At 44.3% G+C, this 20,002-nt stretch overlaps 1 protein-coding gene across 4 annotated transcripts in view; it reads left to right on the top strand.

Annotated features, from left to right (window-relative positions):
• Positions 1-20,002, top strand: part of LOC139557721 (retinoic acid receptor gamma-A-like) — a 123,064-nt gene that overhangs the window by 62,389 nt on the left and 40,673 nt on the right. For 2 of the 4 annotated variants that reach the window (XM_071372850.1, XM_071372849.1), the window contains exon 1: positions 5,333-6,202. The exons of the other annotated variants lie outside the window; for them this stretch is intronic. In XM_071372850.1, coding sequence (XP_071228951.1) covers positions 6,058-6,202 — 145 coding nt within the window. In that variant the 5' untranslated portion in view covers positions 5,333-6,057. Of the gene's footprint in view, positions 1-5,332; positions 6,203-20,002 lie in introns of those variants that run through there. 4 annotated transcript variants of the gene reach the window in all.

The raw sequence follows: 20,002 nt of genomic DNA, 5'->3' as shown, positions 1-20,002 counted from the left end.
GAGAAAAAAAAGTCCCGGAATGCTCCGGTCCGAGTCGCGTTGCACAAAAGTGCCGGTAGATTATCGAGCTAAAGGAATAGCTGATGACCACAAAACGTGGGCAGCTGAGACACCAACGCTAGCCAGCAGACCGGCTAATTTCTGGGCAGCTACAGATTAGCTTCTGGCTAGCTATCGGATAGCTTCTGGTTAGCTTTCTGGCTAGCTTCTGAATTAGCCCCTGGCTAGCTTCCACGGTGGATTTTCAGATTTGAGGTAAATAATACTTTTTTGTAATTGGTGAAGCGGGTTGCAGGAAAGCTTTTGCAGGAAAGCTTTTGTAGTTGAGTTCTTGGATAATAAAATATATAAAAGATATGCGAAGAAAGGTGTAAATATATATATATACAGGACACGACAATACGAAAGAGAAATGACGTCTGAACTGCTAAGCCATCTTGGAAGATGTGGATGTCCATCATCCATTTCGTATGATATGTTATGAATTACATTTCGCATGATATGTTACGAATTTGCAAACGTGCAATATGCTACAAATTTTCTAAATATACAATATGTTATGAATTTTAAAAACATACGATATGTTACGAATTTCAATTTGTTGTGGCTAATGCTAGCTAGGTGGCTAGGTAACTAACGTTATTGTTAGCTAGCTGGCTAACGTTAGCTAGGCTAGGGATTAGGGTTAAGGTTAAGGTAAGGAGTTAGGTTAAGGTTAGGGTTAGAGGAAGGGTTAGCTAACATACTAAGTAGTTGCAAAGTAGCTAAAAAGTAGTTAGCACTTGAAATGTTGCTAATTAGCTCAAATGCTAAAGTTGTCCGTGATGAGTTTCCAAAACGTGACCTTTCAAACTCTAAGAATGTCTGTAAAATGAAACTACTAGAAAACATATAGGTTATGTATTGACTGCTGCCTTAGTGTTGTGTCCTGTAGAAGTATAGGTTCCTTCATGTATATTTGAAGATAACTCCTCTGCACTATCACCACCACTGTTCTCTAGTTCCTGCCACAAACTCTCCTGCTTTATGACATGACAATTATATGAGGAAAGAGACAATTACTACTAATGTTCTTAACTGTTTGCTACTGCAACAAAAGGGCTATTAAAGAGAGTGCGTCTGTATGTGTGTGTGTGCATCTGTGTGCGTGTGCGCGTGCGCGTGTGTGTGTCTGTGCTCAGGCTCTCTACTCTGACTGTGTGTGTGTGTGTACACACATCCTGCCAACTTAAGAAAATAAATGATCAAATATGGAAGGTATGGAGTATGGTATGGAGTAATATGGAGGTTTTAAATCAATGAACAATTTAATCAACATCATTCCTGATACCCTTTCTCATGCGCGTGTGTGTGTGTGTTTGCACGCGCATACGTGTGTGTGTGTGTGTGCGTGTGTGTGTGTGTGTGTGTGTGTGTGTGTGTGTGTGTGTGTGTGTGTGTGTGTGTGTGTGTGTGTGTGTGTGTGTGTGTGTGTGTGTGTGTGTGTGTGTGTGTGTGTGTGTGTGTGTGTGTGTGTGTGTGTGTGTGTGTGTGTGTATGTGCGCATGTGAGACAGCCCAGGCAGTGTGTACGTTTGTGTTTATGAAGGGAGCCCAGCCAGCCAGCCATTGCAGCACAGATTGACAGGAAATGGTGTTGTGGCTGCCTGATGGGTCGTACCACTTCCACCAGTCTGACGGGGGAATATGGAAGTTCAGCAGGTAGGGAGGGCACAGAGCCAGAACACATGCTATGGTGAATCCCTCCTCCTTCTCCTCCTCCCATTGTATTGTATTCAGATGTTTGTTTTAATGGACAACCAGCCAGTGTCTGTCTACTGCTCAACAGTTGAACCAGTCTCAGTCTTTTTTATGGATTATTGATATGCTATTGATTCACTACACATCATTTTAGCTGTATCCCAAATGGCCCCATATGGTCTATATAGTGCACTATATAGGAATATGGTTCAATTTGGACCACAGGCTTTGATTGTAAAGCATTCTGTTTGTAGAGCAGGGTTGCATGGTGTCTTTGAAAGCTCTAAGGGAAGAAAGCTGTAGTGAGGTGAAGGGACAATGAATCTCCCAGTAAAGAATGTGGATGGGTGGTTTTGGATGTAAGGCATAACTATTGTGACTTCTGTGTCTGTGTACTTACCTTTCAATTGTTGCAGGATGACACGTCTTCTATTAGTGACGTTATAGAAATACCTTCTTCTATGTTCATATTAGCATTTTGGTAACACTTTCTATGAAGTACATAAGATCAGTATAATGCTTTATAACGTCCTTTATAATGCCTTATGGTACACTTAAAACGTGTTATGACACTGACCTAAAGCATTATATGTACAGTGCATTCTGAAATATTCAGACCCCTTCCCTTTTTCCACAGTTTGTTACGTTACAGACTTATTCAAAAATGGATTCAATTACATTTTTTCCTCATCAATCTACACACAATACCCCAGAAAGTTAAAACAAAAACAGATTTTTAGATTTTTTTTCAAATGTATTATTTATCTTATTTACATAAGTTTTCAGACCCTTCGCTATTTCTGGTATTTGGTATTGTATTAGGATCCCCATTAGCTGTTACAAAAGCAGCAGCTACTCTTCCTGGGGTCCACACAAAACATGATAAATAACATTAATAGACAAGAACAGCTTGAAATTGAGTTCAGGTGCATCCTGTTTCCATTGATCATCCTTGAGATGTTTCCACAACTTGATTGGAGTTCATCTGTGGTAAATTAATTTGATTAGGCATGATTTGGAAAGGCACACACCTGTCTATATAAGGTCTCACAGTTGACAGTGCACAGTTGACAGTCAGAGCAAAAACCAAGCCATGAGATTGAAGAAATTGTCAGAAGAGCTCCGAGACAGGATTGTGTCGAGGCACAGATCTGGGGAAGGGTACCAAAAAATGTCTGTAGCATTAAAGGTCCCCAAGAACACAGTGGCCTCCATCATTCTTAAATGGAAGATGTTTGGAACCACAAAAACCTTTCCTCGAGCTGGCCGCCCGAAACAAACTGAGCAAATACATGTGTGCCAAGCTTGTGTCGTCATACCGATGAATACTCAAGGCTGTAATTGCTGCCAAAGATGCTTCAACAAAGTACTGAGTAAAGTGTCTGAATACTTATGTAAATGTGATATTTCAGTTGTTCTTTTTTATAGATCTTCAAAAATAAAAATAATAAAATGTTTTTGTTTTGTCATTATGGGATATTGATGAGGAAAAATAACAATTGAATCATTTTAGAATAAGGCTATAATGTAACAGAATGTGGAAAAAGTGAAGGGGTCTGAATACTTTCCGAATGCACTATATGTACTTCATAAAAAGTGTTGCATTCCCTGTTTATATTCATTTTCCTCTCTTCATTTCCTACGTCTCTCGTTTTGTTTTGAGCTTCAGTTAAATGTTTGTTTTGACTTGAAGGCGGTCAGATGAGCTTGAGTGGAGTGTGTCCACTGCCAAGCTCACAGTGTGTGTGTATGTGCGTGTGTGTATGTGTATGTGTATTTATTGAGGGTATTTATCTGACTTAATGTACAGAGGGGATTGAGCAATGCAAGCTTTCATTCTTCACAGTTAAAGCACTGCCGGAGAGAGAGGGTGAGATAAAGAGTGAGAAAGAGATTGACAGAATGAGAAGAAGAGAGAGAGAGAGCGAGAGAGAGAGAGAGAGAGAGAGAGAGAGAGAGAGAGAGAGAGAGAGAGAGAGAGAGAGAGAGAGAGAGAGAGAGAGAGAGAGAGAGAGAGAGAGAGAGAGAGAGAGAGAGAGAGAGAGAGAGAGAGAGAGAGAGCTTGAACGCTCCTGCCCATTCTCTGTTCCCTGGAACACATAGACAAAAGGGAAGGATTTAGCCTGGCATCTGGTTTCTGGGTTCAGCACAATGTTATCTCTGTCTCTGTCTCTATATCTCTCTCTCTTTCTCTCTCTGTCTGTGTCTCTCTCTCTCTTTCTCTCTCTCTCTCTTTCTCTCTCTCTCTCTCTCTCTCTTTCTCTCTCTGTCTGTCTCTCTCTCTCTCTCTCTTTCTCTCTCTCTCTCTTTCTCTCTCTGTGTCTCTGTGTCTCTCTCTCTTTCTCTCTCTCTTTCTCTCTGTCCTGGGTGGGTGGTGTATAAGGCCTCGGGTTGGGGCTGACTGTAGGGTTGAGGCTGACTGTAGGGTTGGGGCTGACTGTAGGGTTGGGGCTGACTGTAGGGTTGGGGCTGACTGGAGGGTTGGGGCTGACTGGAGGGTTGGGGCTGACTGGTGGTTTGGGGCTGACTGGAGGGTTGGGGCTGACTCTGGAGGGTTGGGGCTGACTGTAGGGTTGGGGCTGACTGTAGGGTTGGGGCTGACTGGAGGGTTGGGGCTGACTGGAGGGTTGGGGCTGACTGGAGGTTTGGGGCTGACTGGAGGGTTGGGGCTGACTCTGGAGGGTTGGGGCTGACTGGAGGGTTGGGGCTGACTCTGGAGGGTTGGGGCTGACTCTGGAGGGTTTGGGCTGACTCTGGAGGGTTGGGGCTGACTCTGGAGGGTTGGGGCTGACTCTGGAGGGTTGGGGCTGACTCTGGACCTATATGTTGGAGGACCTAGGTATAGCATAGCCAACAGGGGAAGGGGCTGCCTAGTAAACTACATGTTGGGATGCTGGGGGTGGGGTGTACAGACCCCAGAGCTGTGCTGCTGGGGCTGGTGTGGGCTCAGCTCACACTTTAGCATGTATATGGGGGGCTGGTGAGTCGTCTGGGGGACTTTGTATGGGTGTGGGGCGTCAGGGGGGTTCTATGTACCGTGGACAACGAGGGGGGCTTGGTTCTAACTTTCTAGGTCTGTTAAAATAAAGTAAAGTTTGTTATTTTAATGACGTAACTATTGGGCCAATAAAATAAAATCTCTCTCCCTCTTTCTCTTTCCGTCTCTGTGGCTGCCTTTTTCTCTGCCTGCCCAGACTTTAATATGGTTATGATTAGAGACGGGGGCTAAGGGAGGGAGGGAGGGGGGAGGAGGGGGCTCATATTTACTGCAGGGGTAGTGGGGGAGGTGCAGTGTAAAGACAAATCGAGAGAACCAAGAGGGATCTGAATAGGGCAGAGGAGGGGAGGGGTTGTGTTTGTTTGCATTCGGGCTGAAATATGAAAAACAAAAGAAAGCGGGGACAAAAAGAGAGGAGAGGAGAGAGAAGAATGGAATAAAGTTTTGTCCTCTAACAAATCAGTCCCCGCCTAGCAGCACGGGGCTCTGGCCACTTCCCCTCCTCTTCCCCTCCCTCCTCCTCTCTCTCAATCTCTCTCCAACCCCTCCCTCTGGGTCCCCTCTCTCTCTCTCTCTCTCCCTCTCCACCCCCCCTCTCTCAGTCTGAGGCAGTTGGTTCGCTCCGCTGTGCTGTATGTGTCTGGGATGCAGCAGTGAAAGAAAGAGAGAGCTGAAAGAGAGAGAGAGCTGAAAGAGAGAGAGAGAGGGAGGGAGCTGTTATTTAGGTCTGTTACAGCAGACAGGGAGCAGCTCGCCCTAGGGCAGGGGGAGACGATAGAGCAACACTGAACTCAGAACAGCACATTCAGCTACAGATACAGCCAGGCAGGAACCAGCCCTGCATTCCAGCTGAGGGGAAGGGAAAGGAGGTATAGAAACTGAAGTGCCAGCAGGAAAGGATAGAACAGACGGGAGAGAGAGAGAGAGAGAGAGAGAGAGAGAGAGAGAGAGAGAGAGAGAGAGAGAGAGAGAGAGAGAGAGAGAGAGAGAGAGAGAGAGAGAGAGAGAGAGAGAGAGAGAGAGAGAGAGAGAGAGAGAGAGAGAGAGAGAGAGAGAGAGAGAGAGAGAGAGAGAGAGAGCGCGAAGGAACGAAGGAAAAGGTAGCAGCAGGCAGCAACACATCAACACAAGGGTTTGATCTGGGACCTTCACTGCTGCTGCTACTGTTGTTGTTGTTGTTATTGTTGTAAACCGGTAAGGTGACCTAGCTACTCCAGGAACAAGGAAGGGGGGGTACAGCAGCAGGTTTAACCTGTGTGTTCTCAGGAGGTAGGGGCTAGGGAGGGGGTACAGTAAAAGGAGGTTGAAAGCTCCACCACCATGTTTGACTGTATGGAAGCTCTGGGGATGGGCCCATGCCAGCTATATGATGTCACCAGCCGGGGTGAGTGCATGCTGCGGAAGGCGAGCCCCTTCTTCGCAGGGCTGGACCCCTTCGCTTGGACCGGCAGCGCCAGCGTTCAATGTAAGTCAATGGCATCCTGTTTGCATGTCCTGTGTCATGCTCTTCCACTGAGCTAGCTGGCATCGGATTCAGTGTGGGCCGTGGAGGGGTTTTTGTTTACCACAGGCTGTACTGCTCTCAGATCTGCTCGTGCGCTGACTGTCAGAGCTGAAGGGGCTAGAGACCTTGTGTGTGTGTGTGTGTGTGTGTGTGTGTGTGTGTGTGTGTGTGTGTGTGTGTGTGTGTGTGTGTGTGTGTGTGTGTGTGTGTGTGTGTGTGTGTGTGTGTGTGTGTGTGTGTGTGTGTGTGTGTGGACAGGAAGAAACTGTTACTGGAGCCTGTTGGGACAGCTCCACTACGATATAATATGCTAGCCTCTGTGTGTGTGTTTCACTGTGACAATGCTAACCCACAGGTTCAGGTTTCACTGTGACAATGCTAACCCACAGGTTCAGGTTTCACTGTGGCAATGCTAACCCACAGGTTCAGGTTTCACTGTGACAATGCTAACCCACAGGTTCAGGTTTCACTGTGGCAATGCTAACCCACAGGTTCAGGTTTCACTGTGACAATGCTAACCCACAGGTTCAGGTTTCACTGTGACAATGCTAACCCACAGGTTCAGGTTTCACTGTGGCAATGCTAACCCACAGGTTCAGGTTTCACTGTGACAATGCTAACCCACAGGTTCAGGTTTCACTGTGGCAATGCTAACCCACAGGTTCAGGTTTCACTGTGACAATGCTAACCCACAGGTTCAGGTTTCACTGTGGCAACGTTAACCCACAGGTTCAGGTTTCACTGTGACAATGCTAACCCACAGGTTCAGGTTTCACTGTGACAATGCTAACCCACAGGTTCAGGTTTCACTGTGGCAATGCTAACCCACAGGTTTAGGTTTCACTGTGACAATGCTAACCCACAGGTTCAGGTTTCACTGTGGCAATGCCAACCACCTGAGTTTTGACCTTGTGGGGTAGGTTAGGTTCTGTATACAAAACAGAAAAGAGTAAGAAAGTACAGATGAAATATTGAGAGGAAGAGAGAGAGGGAGAAACCTGACACTTTCGACAAAATGTCAGCCATCCACATTACATTGGTCTTGTTCCCTTCACAATCGCCTCTGTGACAGCTACTAGTGCTTTCCATGTGGAGACTACAATGGGTTTTGAATCTAGTTTTTTTTATATAAAGTAGACATAAAAAGCGGTCTTCTAAAAACATTTCTGTGCTCCCGGTATTTTTAGTTGGAGCTATTGTTGGTGTTTATGTTTGTGTGTAAGGATTTTTCTCTTGAGCTAAATAGCTATAAATTAATCAGTAGATGAATTATTGAATGGATAAATTTATGAATAAATTAGTAACTTGGAATGTTGCTAGGCTTCAGAAGAGCCAAAGGGTCTTGCCAGATTTCTTTTCTCTCTCTTTTTCTGTGTCAGTGTTCACATTTTTTCTCCCTCGCTCCCTCCTTTCCAGACTTCAGACACTACTCTGGCTCTAACAACAGGCCTGTCTCAGATAGACAAAACTGGGGTCAATTTCCATAGGCGTCCAGGGGGCCTGTGTGGCTGGGAGAAAGAGAGGGACTGTGGAAAAGAAGGAGTGGGGGTGTGTTGTTCACTTCTAGGGAGCAAGCCAGAAATGATACAAGCAAGAAGAAATACACAACACACCATCAAACTACGAACAATCTAGCTTGTTTAGTTGTTTAGCAAGCAAACAACACGTTTGCTTGCTTCTGTTCATGTGTTCCCATTTAGTGTTTTAAAATCCTTTTGAAACCCAGATGCTGTGTTGTGTTCACATTAAGGGTTGTTTCTCACATTTGATTTGTTCAACCTTCTGCTTTTTTGTTCCTTTTTACTGGATCTTGGGGTCATCTGTCTTCATTACTCGTGAAGACACCAGCGTTTCAGTGGCTGTCATACACACTGGGCTCTCTTTAATGAAGACAGATGCCCTGTCAGGACAAGGGAGGCCGAGGGGGACTCCATGCAGACCAGCCTCTCCTCTTCTGCTTTGCTTTCTTCTTTCTTTCCTGTTCTCCATTCTTCTGCTCTTCTGCTCTCCTCTCCTCTCCTCTTCTCTTCTCGTCTCTCCTTTCTTCTCCTCTCTTCTACTCTTCTCTTCCCTCCTCTTCTCTTTTCTTCTCTCCTTTCTTCTCCTCTCCTCTTCTCTCCTTTCCTCTCCTCTCCTCCTCTTCTCTTCTCACCTTTCCTCTGCTCTTTTTTCCTCTCCTCTCTCCTACAGCCAGCCAAGGAGCTCTGATAATAACAAAATATTTGTTTATTTAGTCAGAGACCTCACCGCTCTCACCGACCCACACAACCATTTAAAACGTAGCCAGTCAGGTCCCAAAGTTATTTTATTTTTGTTCTTTGTTCCAGGAAATCAAAGAGAACGAACGATCGGTCAGTTGGTGTTTCTGTGCTTGTGTGTGTGTGCACCTGTGCTAGTGTGTGTGTACGTCTGTGCTAGTGTGTGTGTGTGCGCATCTGTGCTTCTGTGTACGTGTGTGCTGTGTACTGTTTTAGTCCTTCTGTGCTTAATCTTAGTAAACAAGGCGACCCTATCCCACATGAGGAGCAGCCATAATATCTCTCCTTACTGAACCAGTTGGCCCTCATTGTCCTCTACAATGAGGCAGATGAATTGATGTTTGAGTCTGATCTCTCATTAGGCCTGGCCAGCTGCAGAGCACAGTGACTTGTGTCTTAAATGGCACCCTATTCCCTATATAGTGCACTAATTTTGGCCAGAGCCCTATGGCTATGGCCTATGTGCCCTGGTCAAAAGTAGTGCACTATATAGGGAATAGGGTGCCATTTGGGACACAGCTGAACCAGGGAGCTAGCAGCAAGCTAGAGAGCTAAACCCTCCAAAGTAAAGACACTCAGCTAGGATAGCTCCTCTACTCAGCTCTGCTCTCATAGCATTAAGAACAATCAGGACTTCTTGAGTCTTGAGTCCCAGTCAGCTGCTTAAAGTGTGACACCATTTCTTAAATTTGGCCTAGATATTCTGTGAGTTTATTTCTGTTTGAGGGAGGACTCTAAAATCAGAGTAAATAAATATTTTAACATATTTTTATCGAAGATTTTTAAACAGCCCCCCACAACTATATGCAATTATTCTCTATATGCAATCTAAACATTACCAACATGAGGATTCGTTGTGGAGTTATTTTTTGTGATTTTATTACAATTCTGACATACAGATGTCATGCTTTAAAAATAATTTTTACTCAGACGCAAATCTGGAAATCAGTGGGTTAGGTTTCGAATTTCCTGCTTTTTGTCTCAATCTGTTTAGAATCAAAGGGAGTTTTAGTGTGTGGTCATGATCAGCTTTTCTGTTTTCTGTCTGGTGGTTGGAGACTGCTGCTTTTCTGTCCAATGTCAGAGGTTACAGAGAGGCTGTGGGCTGGCCACTGTCAGATCCACAACATGTGTGGTGTCCTTGTCTGCCGTTTGAGAAGGAGGAGAGAAGAGCCTTTTAAATTGCTGTTATTGTGTAGCCTACTGCTGTTTAAGTGTCTGATGTTATGTAGCTGGAACTAATACACCAGGGCTGCATGGAAAGGAAAATGGTGAAATGATTTAGACATACGCCAATAAGCAAGAAGTGACTCAACTGTCATACAAGATGACGTTTGATGATATGAAGAAAGGTTTATGAGCTTTTTCTTCACTTGCTATGTTACTGTGCTTGGAAGGATAACACATTTTATCTCTAATTTATGGACAGGAAAAGGATAATGATTTAGTCATACGATAATAGTTCATTCATACGTCAATGATAGCAAAATGTGTACCAGATGCCAAATGATGATGTAAAAAAGATTTCCTGCCTTTTGCTTCACTTGTCATGTTAATCTTCTCATGCAGGAGCTTTATCATCTCATACTGTAGTATTAGAAAAGAGGTTATATTTTTTAATCATATATTTTTTTTTTATTGAATCTTTATTTAACTATGCAAGTCAGTTAAGAACAAATTCTTATTTACAATAACGACCTACCCCGAACAAACCCGGATGACGCTGGGCCAACTGTGCACTGCCCTATGGGACTCCCAATCACGGCCGGATGTGATATAGCCTGAAATCGAACCAGGGACTGTAGGGACACTTCTTGCACTGTGATACAGTGCCTTAGACCGCTGCGCCACTCGGGAGTTATAAACTGGGTGGTTTGAGCCCTGAAGAATGCTGATTGGCTGACAGCCATGGTATATCAGACCGTATACCACAGGTATGATAAAACATGTATTTTTACTGCTCTAATTATGTTGGTAACCAGTTTATAATAGCAATAAGGCACCTCGGGGGTTTGTGTATGGCCAATATACCACGTCTAAGGGCTGTGTCCAGGCACTCTGCGTTGCATCGTGTGTAAGAACAGCCCTTAGCCGTGGTATATTGGCCGTATACCACACCTCCTCGTGCCTTATTGCTATTATATTTGATGTATTATAGTAACCAACAGAGTCATGTTTACTGTCTAACTGTACCATGGCCAATTTGGATTGTTTTGACTTTGATATCCCCCTCTCCTTGCTGTCGATATATTCACAATCATGTTATGTGGTAATAACGGATAACACTTTATTAATCAACACACACACACACACACACACACACACACACACACACACACACACACACACACACACACACACACACACACACACACACACACACACACACACACACACACACACACACACACACACACACACACACACACACACACACACACACAAACCTCTTTGTTTTCCCTTAATGTGCTGTTCAATGTGAATTGATGAGCTAATTGAAACAGGCGCTATATCTTTCTGGCTTGGAGCGCAAGACAACTGCGTCCCAAATGGCACCCTATTTCCTGTATAGTGCACTACTTTTGACCAGGGCCCATAGGGATTATATAGGATATAGGGTGCCATTTGGGACGCGGGAACAGACTACTAAGTGGTTCCTGTGACCACTGTCACACCGAGCAGCTCAGATCATTCTCTCTACTAATGGAACTACAGATCATTCTCTCTACTAATGGAACTCTGCAGTTATTTCATTATAATTACAAAAGATTCAATTAAAATATTAGAATGCCTGAGGGGGCAGGACTGTGAATAGATAGTGGGTTGGTTGGTGGGTTGGTTAGGAGGGATGGTTAGGAGCGATGGTGGGTGTGTGGTGGGTGGGGAGTGTGTCAAATCAAATCAAATCCAATGTTATTTGTCATGAGCGCCGAATACAACAGGTGTAGACCTTACTGTGAAATGCTTACTTACAAGCCATTAACCAACAAATAGAGTTGAGAAAATGTTTACTAAATAAACTAAAGTAAAAAATTAAATAAAAAGTAACACAATAAAATAACAATAACGAGGCTATATACAGGGGGTACCGGTACTGAGTCAATGTGGAGGGGTACAGGTTAGTCGAGTTAATTTGTAGGTAGGGGTAAAGTGACTATGCATAGATAATAAACAGCGAGTATCAGCAGTGTAAAAACAAAGGGGGTGGGGTGTCAATGTAAATAATCCGGTGGCCATTTGATTTATTGTTCAGCAGTCTTATGGCTTGGGGGTAGAAGCTGTTAAGGAGCCTTTTGTACCTAGACTTGGCGCTCCGGTACCGGCTTGCTGTGCGGTAGCAGAGAGAACAGTCTATGACTAGGGTGGCTGGAGTCTTTGACAATTTCTTTGGGCCTTCCTCTGACACTGCCTAGTATATAGGTCCTGGATGGCAGGAAGCTTGGCCCCAGTGATGTACTAGGCTGTACGCTCTACCCTCTGTAGGGCCTTACGGTCGGTCGGTGGTGCAGCTGTATAACTTTTTGAGGATCTGGGGACCAATGACAAATCTTCAAATCGTCTCCTGAGGGGGAAAAGGTGTTGTCATGCCCTCTTCATGACTGTCTTGGTGTGTTTGGACCATGATAGTTTGTTGGTGATGTGGACACCAAGGAACTTGAAACTCTCGACCTGCTCCACTGCAGACCCATTGATGTTAATGGGGGCCTGTTTGGCCCTCCTTTTCCTGTAGCCCACTATCAGCTCCTTTGTCTTGCTCACATTGAGGGAGAGCTTGTTGTCCTGGCAGGTCTCTGATCTCCTCCATGTAGACTGTCTCATCAGGCCTACTACTGTTGTGTCGTCAGCAAACTTAATGATGGTGTTGGAGTTGTGCTTGGCCACAGAGTTGTGGGTGAACAGGGAGTACAGGGGGGGACTTAGCACATCCCATTGAGGGGCCCCAGGGTTGAGGATCAGCGTGGCGGATGTGTTGTTACCTACCCTTACCACCTGGGGGCGGCCCGTCAGGAAGTCCAGGATCCAGTTGTAGAAGGAGGTGTTTAGTCCCAGGGTCCTTAGCTTAGTGATGAGGTTTGTGGGCACTATGGTGTTGTCAATGAACAGCATTCTCACATGGGTGTTCCTTTTGTCCAGGTGGGAAAGGGCAGTGTGGAGTGCGATTGAGATTGCGTCATCTGTGGATCTGTTGGGTTTCCAGGATGATGGTCTAGGTTTTCCAGGATGATGGTGTTGATGTGAGCCATGAACAGCCTTTCAAAGCACTTCATGGCTACCGACATGAGTGCTATGGGACGGTAGTCATTTAGGCAGGTTACCTTCGTTTTCTTGGGCACAGTGACTATGGTGGACCTCTTGAAACATGTAGGTATTACAGACTTGATCAGGGAGAGGTTGAAAGTTTCAGTGAAGACACTTGCCAGTTGGTCTGAGCATGCTCTGAGTACACATCCTGGTAATCTGTCTGGCCCCGCGGCCTTGTGAATGTTGACCTGTTTAAGGCCTTGCTCACATCGGCTACGGAGTGCATGATCACACAGTTGTCCGGAACAGCTGGTGCTCTCATGCATGCTTCAGTGTTGCTTGCCTCGAAGCGAGCATAAAAGGCTTTTAGCTCATCTGGTAGGCTCATGTCACTGGGCAGCTCACTGCTGGGTTTCTCTTTGTAGTCCATAGTAGTTTGCAAGCCCTGCCACATCCGATGAATGTCAGAGCCAGTGTAATAGGATTCAATCTTAGTCCTGTATTGACACTTTGCCTGTTTGATGTCTTGTAAGCGTCATGATTAGTTGTACGGATGTTGCCTGTTATCTATGACATCTGGTTGGGATATGTACGTACAGTCACTGTGGGGATGACGTCAGGGCAGCAGCAGGCATGTGTACTAGTCAGCCAGTTCTGTGCTGTGATGACATACATAAACCCTGTTGATCCCATCAAGATCATGTCAAATGAATGTGTGTAAATAAAAAGGCTTACATTGTTAGATTTAATAGATTTAATTGTAAAAAACACTGTAATGTCAAAGTGAAAGAAAAAACACTTACTCTATATACTGTATCTTGATTACATAAGTATTCAACCCCCTGAGTCAATAGAATCACCTTTGGCAGGGAATACGGTTGTGAGTCTTTCTGGGTAAGTCTCTAAGAGCTTTGCAGACCTGGATTGTACAATGTTTGCAAATTATTCTATTTAAAATTCTTGAGGTCTGTCAAGTTGGTTGTTGATCATTGCTAGATAGCCGTTTTCAAGTCTTGCCATGGATTTTCAAGACGATTTAAGTCAAAACTGTAACTAGGCCACTCAGGAACATTCAATGTCATCTTGGTAAACAACTCCAGTGTATATTTGGCCTTGTGTTTTAGGTTATTGTCCTGCTGAAATGTGATTTTTGTATTCAATTGTCTGTTGGAAAGCAGACTGAACCAGGTTTTCCTCTAGGATTTTGCCTGTGCTTAGCTCTATTCTGTTTCAATGTACCTTTAAAAAAACTCCCTAGTCCTTGATGATGACAAGCATAGCCACAACATGATGCAGCCACCACCATGCTTGAAAATATGTGTGGTACTCAGTGCTGTGTTGTGTTGGATTTGCTCCAAACGTAACACTCTGTATTCAGGACATGAAGTTAATTTCTTTGCCACATTTTTGCAGTTTTACTTTATTGCAAACAGGATGCATGTTTTGAAATGGTTTTATTCTGTACAGGCGTCCTTCTTTTCACTCTGTCATTTAGGTTAGTATTGTGGAGTAACTACAATGATCCATTCTCAGTTTTCTCCTATTACAGCCAATTAACTCTGGAACTATTTTAAAGTGACCATTGGCCTCATGGTGAAATCCCTGAGCAGTTTCCTTCCTCTCCGGCAACTGAGTTAGGAAGTGACGCCTGTATCTTTGTAGTGACTGGGTGTATTGATACACCATCCAAAGTGTAATTAATATTGACTCAAGACATTTCAGCTTTACATTTTTAATTAATTTGTAAGAATTTCAAAAAACATAATTCCACTTTGACATTATGGGATATTCTGTGTAAACTAGTGACACAAATCTCAATGTAATCCGGTTTAAATTCAAGCTGTAACACAACAAAATGTAGAAAAAGTCAAGGGGTGTGAATACTTTCTGAAGGTACTGTATGTTCTCAGAATATGTAAGGGATAACCAATGAAGGGCTATATGTGTTCTATGTAAAATAATGAAAGACATGGAAGGTTCCATGACGCGCTAGCAGAGTCGAACAACCTTCCACAGAGTTGCATTATTTTCCCGAGAACGCACAGAGCCCTGAGTTCATTATCCCTTTCACACCATGGCTATAATTCAACCGCTAGAAATGTGTTCATTTGCAGGCAGAAATATCTTGGTAACCAATCAAACATACGCGCAAGTTTAGCTAACCAAACCATCAGTCCTAGTTTGTGCTTATGAAAATCGATTTCAACATTGCCAATAATGTTTTCAATTCAACTTTTGCTTTGAAAAGCAGCACAAATAGAACATGTTAGAATGAACTATAGACATTGAATTGTACCATGCTGATATAGACGGTTGCCAGGTGACGTATGATGCCTCCTGGCGGCCATGTTGGAAGACCACCACGTCAATTCTTCTGACAAACTACCCCAAGCTGTATGATAACAGTGCCTTAAAGTGGTTGATTCATCACCATGGTCTATTTCTTGGCAGTATTTGGCTGCTCTAACAAGGCAGAAAAGACAAAGGGAATTGTTATTTTTTTTACAGATTACCCGCAATCATGAAACACCAAGGATATAGACTCAAAACTATCAGAAAGCGGAAAAATATTTTTGCCAGTCAAGACCTGAACCCAGACAGCTGTCAGTACAGGGTCTGCTCCGATCATTTCATCACTGGTAAGTCTGATCGATTTCGAGTTTAGTTTAGCTGTTTTAAGTTATGCCAACCAGGTGTTGACAATAAGACCAAGTTAGCCAACCATAGCTAGCTAAATAGCTTGTAGTCTAGCGTCTCGTCTCCCTCATAGGCGGCGGCACGTGAGTTTCAAGTTTTGGGGAAATGCACCTTTGTAATAAAGCATTGCATGCATCTATCATCGCATTTTCAGATTAATGTAAGCCTACTATTCCTAATGTGATGAGTTGATTGGATAATCATCATTGAATTTTTCTTTGCACGTGAAAAATGTGGCCATTGATAAACACATTTCATGCAATTCTACTACATTTTATATGACTGGAGACATATCAAAATCTTTTTTAATATAACAAGTCACGGGGTAGCCTAGGCCTACTTTGCTGACGCTGACAAACAGATAAATAAAAACGGCCTTGTCTTGAATAAAACCATCTAATTTTGTCCTACGAAAAAGGGGAGACTCCAATTGTACAGCCTGGAGAAGGACATTATTGTCCCAAAAAGCTCTATTGGCACTGAACCAATGGTAGTTTGTTGATAACTTTATTCATAAGAGGGAAAATGGATGGACATTACAGCATAGGACAAAGGCCTCAATGGGATAGGACAACCTGCTGTGTTGACTATTGGTTGTTCCAGCCCAACAATAGATTTAGTCTTTATTTGACACTTAAACACCTGAATGAATTAAACACAACCAAACAATTAAGAGCCCTGATGGTACAGGTGACCTGAAGAAGTGTTATTGTAACATCAGGTGCACTTTTGATTTGTTTATGTACTACTGTAGGTTCACCAGCTGACCTCTATCAAGACACCCATGTCGATTGGATTCCCACTGTGTAGATGAGCAGTGCTGCAGCAGCATCAGATTCCCACTGTGTAGATGAGCAACGCTGCAGCAGCATCAGATTCCCACTGTGTAGATGAGCAATGCTGCAGCAGCATCAGATTCCCACTGTGTAGATGAGCAGTGCTGCAGCAGCATCAGATTCCCACTGTGTAGATGAGCAATGCTGCAGCAGCATCAGATTCCCACTGTGTAGATGAGCAGTGCTGCAGCAGCATCAGATTCCCACTGTGTAGATGAGCAACGCTGCAGCAGCATCAGATTCCCACTGTGTAGATGAGCAGTGCTGCAGCAGCATCAGATTCCCACTGTGTAGATGAGCAATGCTGCAGCAGCATCAGATTCCCATTGTGTAGATGAGCAATGCTGCAGCAGCATCAGATTCCCACTGTGTAGATGAGCAGTGCTGCAGCAGCATCAGATTCCCACTGTGTAGATGAGCAACGCTGCAGCAGCATCAGATTCCCACTGTGTAGATGAGCAACGCTGCAGCAGCATCAGATTCCCACTGTGTAGATGAGCAGTGCTGCAGCAGCATCAGATTCCCACTGTGTAGATGAGCAACGCTGCAGCAGCATCAGATTCCCACTGTGTAGATGAGCAACGCTGCAACAGCATCAGATTCCCACTGTGTAGATGAGCAGTGCTGCAGCAGCATCAGATTCCCACTGTGTAGATGAGCAGTGCTGCAGCAGCATCAGATTCCCACTGTGTAGATGAGCAACGCTGCAGCAGCATCAGATTCCCACTGTGTAGATGAGCAGTGCTGCAGCAGCATCAGATTCCCACTGTGTAGATGAGCAACGCTGCAGCAGCATCAGATTCCCACTGTGTAGATGAGCAGTGCTGCAGCAGCATCAGATTTCCACTGTGTAGATGAGCAGTGCTGCAGCAGCATCAGATTCCCACTGTGTAGATGAGCAGTGCTGCAGCAGCATCAGATTCCCACTGTGTAGATGAGCAGTGCTGCAGCAGCATCAGATTCCCACTGTGTAGATGAGCAGTGCTGCAGCAGCATCAGATTCCCACTGTGTAGATGAGCAGTGCTGCAGCAGCATCAGATTCCCACTGTGTAGATGAGCAGTGCTGCAGCAGCATCAGATTCCCACTGTGTAGATGAGCAACGCTGCAGCAGCATCAGATTCCCACTGTGTAGATGAGCAGTGCTGCAGCAGCATCAGATTCCCACTGTGTAGATGAGCAGTGCTGCAGCAGCATCAGATTCCCACTGTGTAGATGAGCAGTGCTGCAGCAGCATCAGATTCCCACTGTGTAGATGAGCAACGCTGCAGCATCAGATTCCCACTGTGTAGATGAGCAACGCTGCAGCAGCATCAGATTCCCACTGTGTAGATGAGCAACGCTGCAGCATCAGATTCCCACTGTGTAGATGAGCAGTGCTGCAGCAGCATCAGATTCCCACTGTGTAGATGAGCAGTGCTGCAGCAGCATCAGATTCCCACTGTGTAGATGAGCAGTGCTGCAGCAGCATCAGATTCCCACTGTGTAGATGAGCAGTGCTGCAGCAGCATCAGATTCCCACTGTGTAGATGAGCAGTGCTGCAGCAGCATCAGATTCCCACTGTGTAGATGAGCAACGCTGCAGCAGCATCAGATTCCCACTGTGTAGATGAGCAGTGCTGCAGCAGCATCAGATTCCCACTGTGTAGATGAGCAGTGCTGCAGCAGCATCAGATTCCCACTGTGTAGATGAGCAACGCTGCAGCATCAGATTCCCACTGTGTAGATGAGCAACGCTGCAGCAGCATCAGATTCCCACTGTGTAGATGAGCAGTGCTGCAGCAGCATCAGAAGTATTTTGTGTGTTATCTCTTTGTTGCTTTGCCCCATTGAAATAAAGGTATTTCTTATGGCCTAACTAATCTTTTCTTTTACAATTTTAACACATTTAGCATAGACAATGTAATTGTTGTATTTGTCCTAGGCAAACCATCTGCATTATCACAGTACCACCTCAAAGTGCCACTCAGACTTTCTGGGAGAAAAGTATCTGTCATTGAAATTGATAGTAGTGGTTGTGTGTATGTTTTAAGCTAAGGATCCTATCATTTCCTGCTTCTAGACATTTCACTGCCTAGATTACAAGGATTGGATATGCACTAAACAATGTTCATGTCAGCACAAGGCATGTACAAAATGTAGTGTAATGATTAGCCTCATATACATTGTCTACTGGTATTGTTTTTAAATTGAGAACATATAGCTCAAAAATATGTAAACAATGTGTGAGTTAAGCTATTCTCTGCTTCAGATGCACAGTGTCAAGGGGTGCATTGCAAATGCCCATAAGGCTAATGCCATCATACTGTAGGCCAGTGGTTCCCAACTCCGTTCCTCGAGTACACCAACAGTACACATTTTTATTGTAGCCTCGGACAAGCACACCTGATTCAACTTGTCAACTAATCATCATAGCCCGGTTGCATCTAAACATCTTAAGTATTTCCCTTAAGGATTTACCTTAAGGAATAATGTCCCCTTACCTAAGGGAATTGTTTAAGGGCATTGTATTTATTATTATATATTTTTTTAATTTCACCTTTATTTAACCAGGTAGGCCAGTTGAGAACAAGTTCTCATTTACAACTGCGACCTGGCCAAGATAAAGCAAAGCAGTGCGACACAAACAACACAGAGTTACACATGGGATAAACAAACGTACAGTCAATAACACAATAGAAAAATCTAAATACAATCTAAATACATGTGCAAATGTAGTAAGATTTGGGAGGTGAGGCATAAATAGGACAATAGTTGCGAAATAATTACGATTTAGCATTAACATTGGAGTGATAGATGTGCAGAAGATGAACGTGCAAAGGAGCAGAAAAATAAATAACAATATGGGGATGAGGTAGTTGGGTGGGCTATTTACAGATGGGCTGGGTACAGATGGGCTGTGTACAGGTGCAATAATTGGTAAGCTACTCTGACAGCTGATGCTTAAAGTTAGTGAGGAAGATATAAGACTCCAGCTTCAGTGATTTTTGCAATTCGTTCCAGTCATTGGAAGCAGGGAACTGGAAGGAAAGGCTGCCAAAGCAGGAGTAGGCTTTGGGGATGACAGTGAAATATACCTGCTGGAGCGCGTGCTATGGGTGGGTGCTGCTATGGTGACCAGTGAGCTGAGCTAAGGCAGGGCTTTACCTAGCAAAGACTTTTAGATGACCTGGAGCCAGTGGGTTTGGCGACGAATATGAAGCAAGGGCCAGCCAATGAGAGCATACAGGTCGCAGTGGTGGATAGTATATGGGGCTATGGTGACAAAACGGGTGGCAATGTGAAGACTACATTCAATTTTCTGAGTAGAGTGTTGGAGGCTATTTTGTAAATGACATCGCCGAAGTCAAGGATCGGTAGGATAGTCAGTTTTACGAGGGTATGTTTGGCAGCATGAGTGAAGGATGCTTTGTTGTGAAATAGGAAGCCGATTTTAGATTTAATTTTGGATTGGAGATGCTTAATGTGATTCTGGAAGGAGAGTTTACAGTCTAACCAGAGACATAGGTATTTGTAGTTGTCCACATATTCTAAGTCAGAACCGTCCAGAGTAGTGATGCTAGATGGGCGGGTGCGGGCAGCGATCGGTTGAAGAGCATGCATTTAGTTTTACTTGCATTTAAGAGCAGTTGGAGGCCACGGAAGGAGTGTTGTACGGCATTGAAGCTCGTCTGGAGGTTAATTAACACAGTGTTCAAAGAAGGACCAGAAGTATATAGAATGGTGTCG

The sequence above is a fragment of the Salvelinus alpinus genome, chromosome 28 (assembly GCF_045679555.1).
Source record: "Salvelinus alpinus chromosome 28, SLU_Salpinus.1, whole genome shotgun sequence".
Classification (NCBI taxonomy): domain Eukaryota; kingdom Metazoa; phylum Chordata; class Actinopteri; order Salmoniformes; family Salmonidae; genus Salvelinus; species Salvelinus alpinus.
The sequence above is the reverse complement of the archived record's forward strand: the minus strand, read 5'-3'. Positions and strand labels throughout refer to the sequence as shown.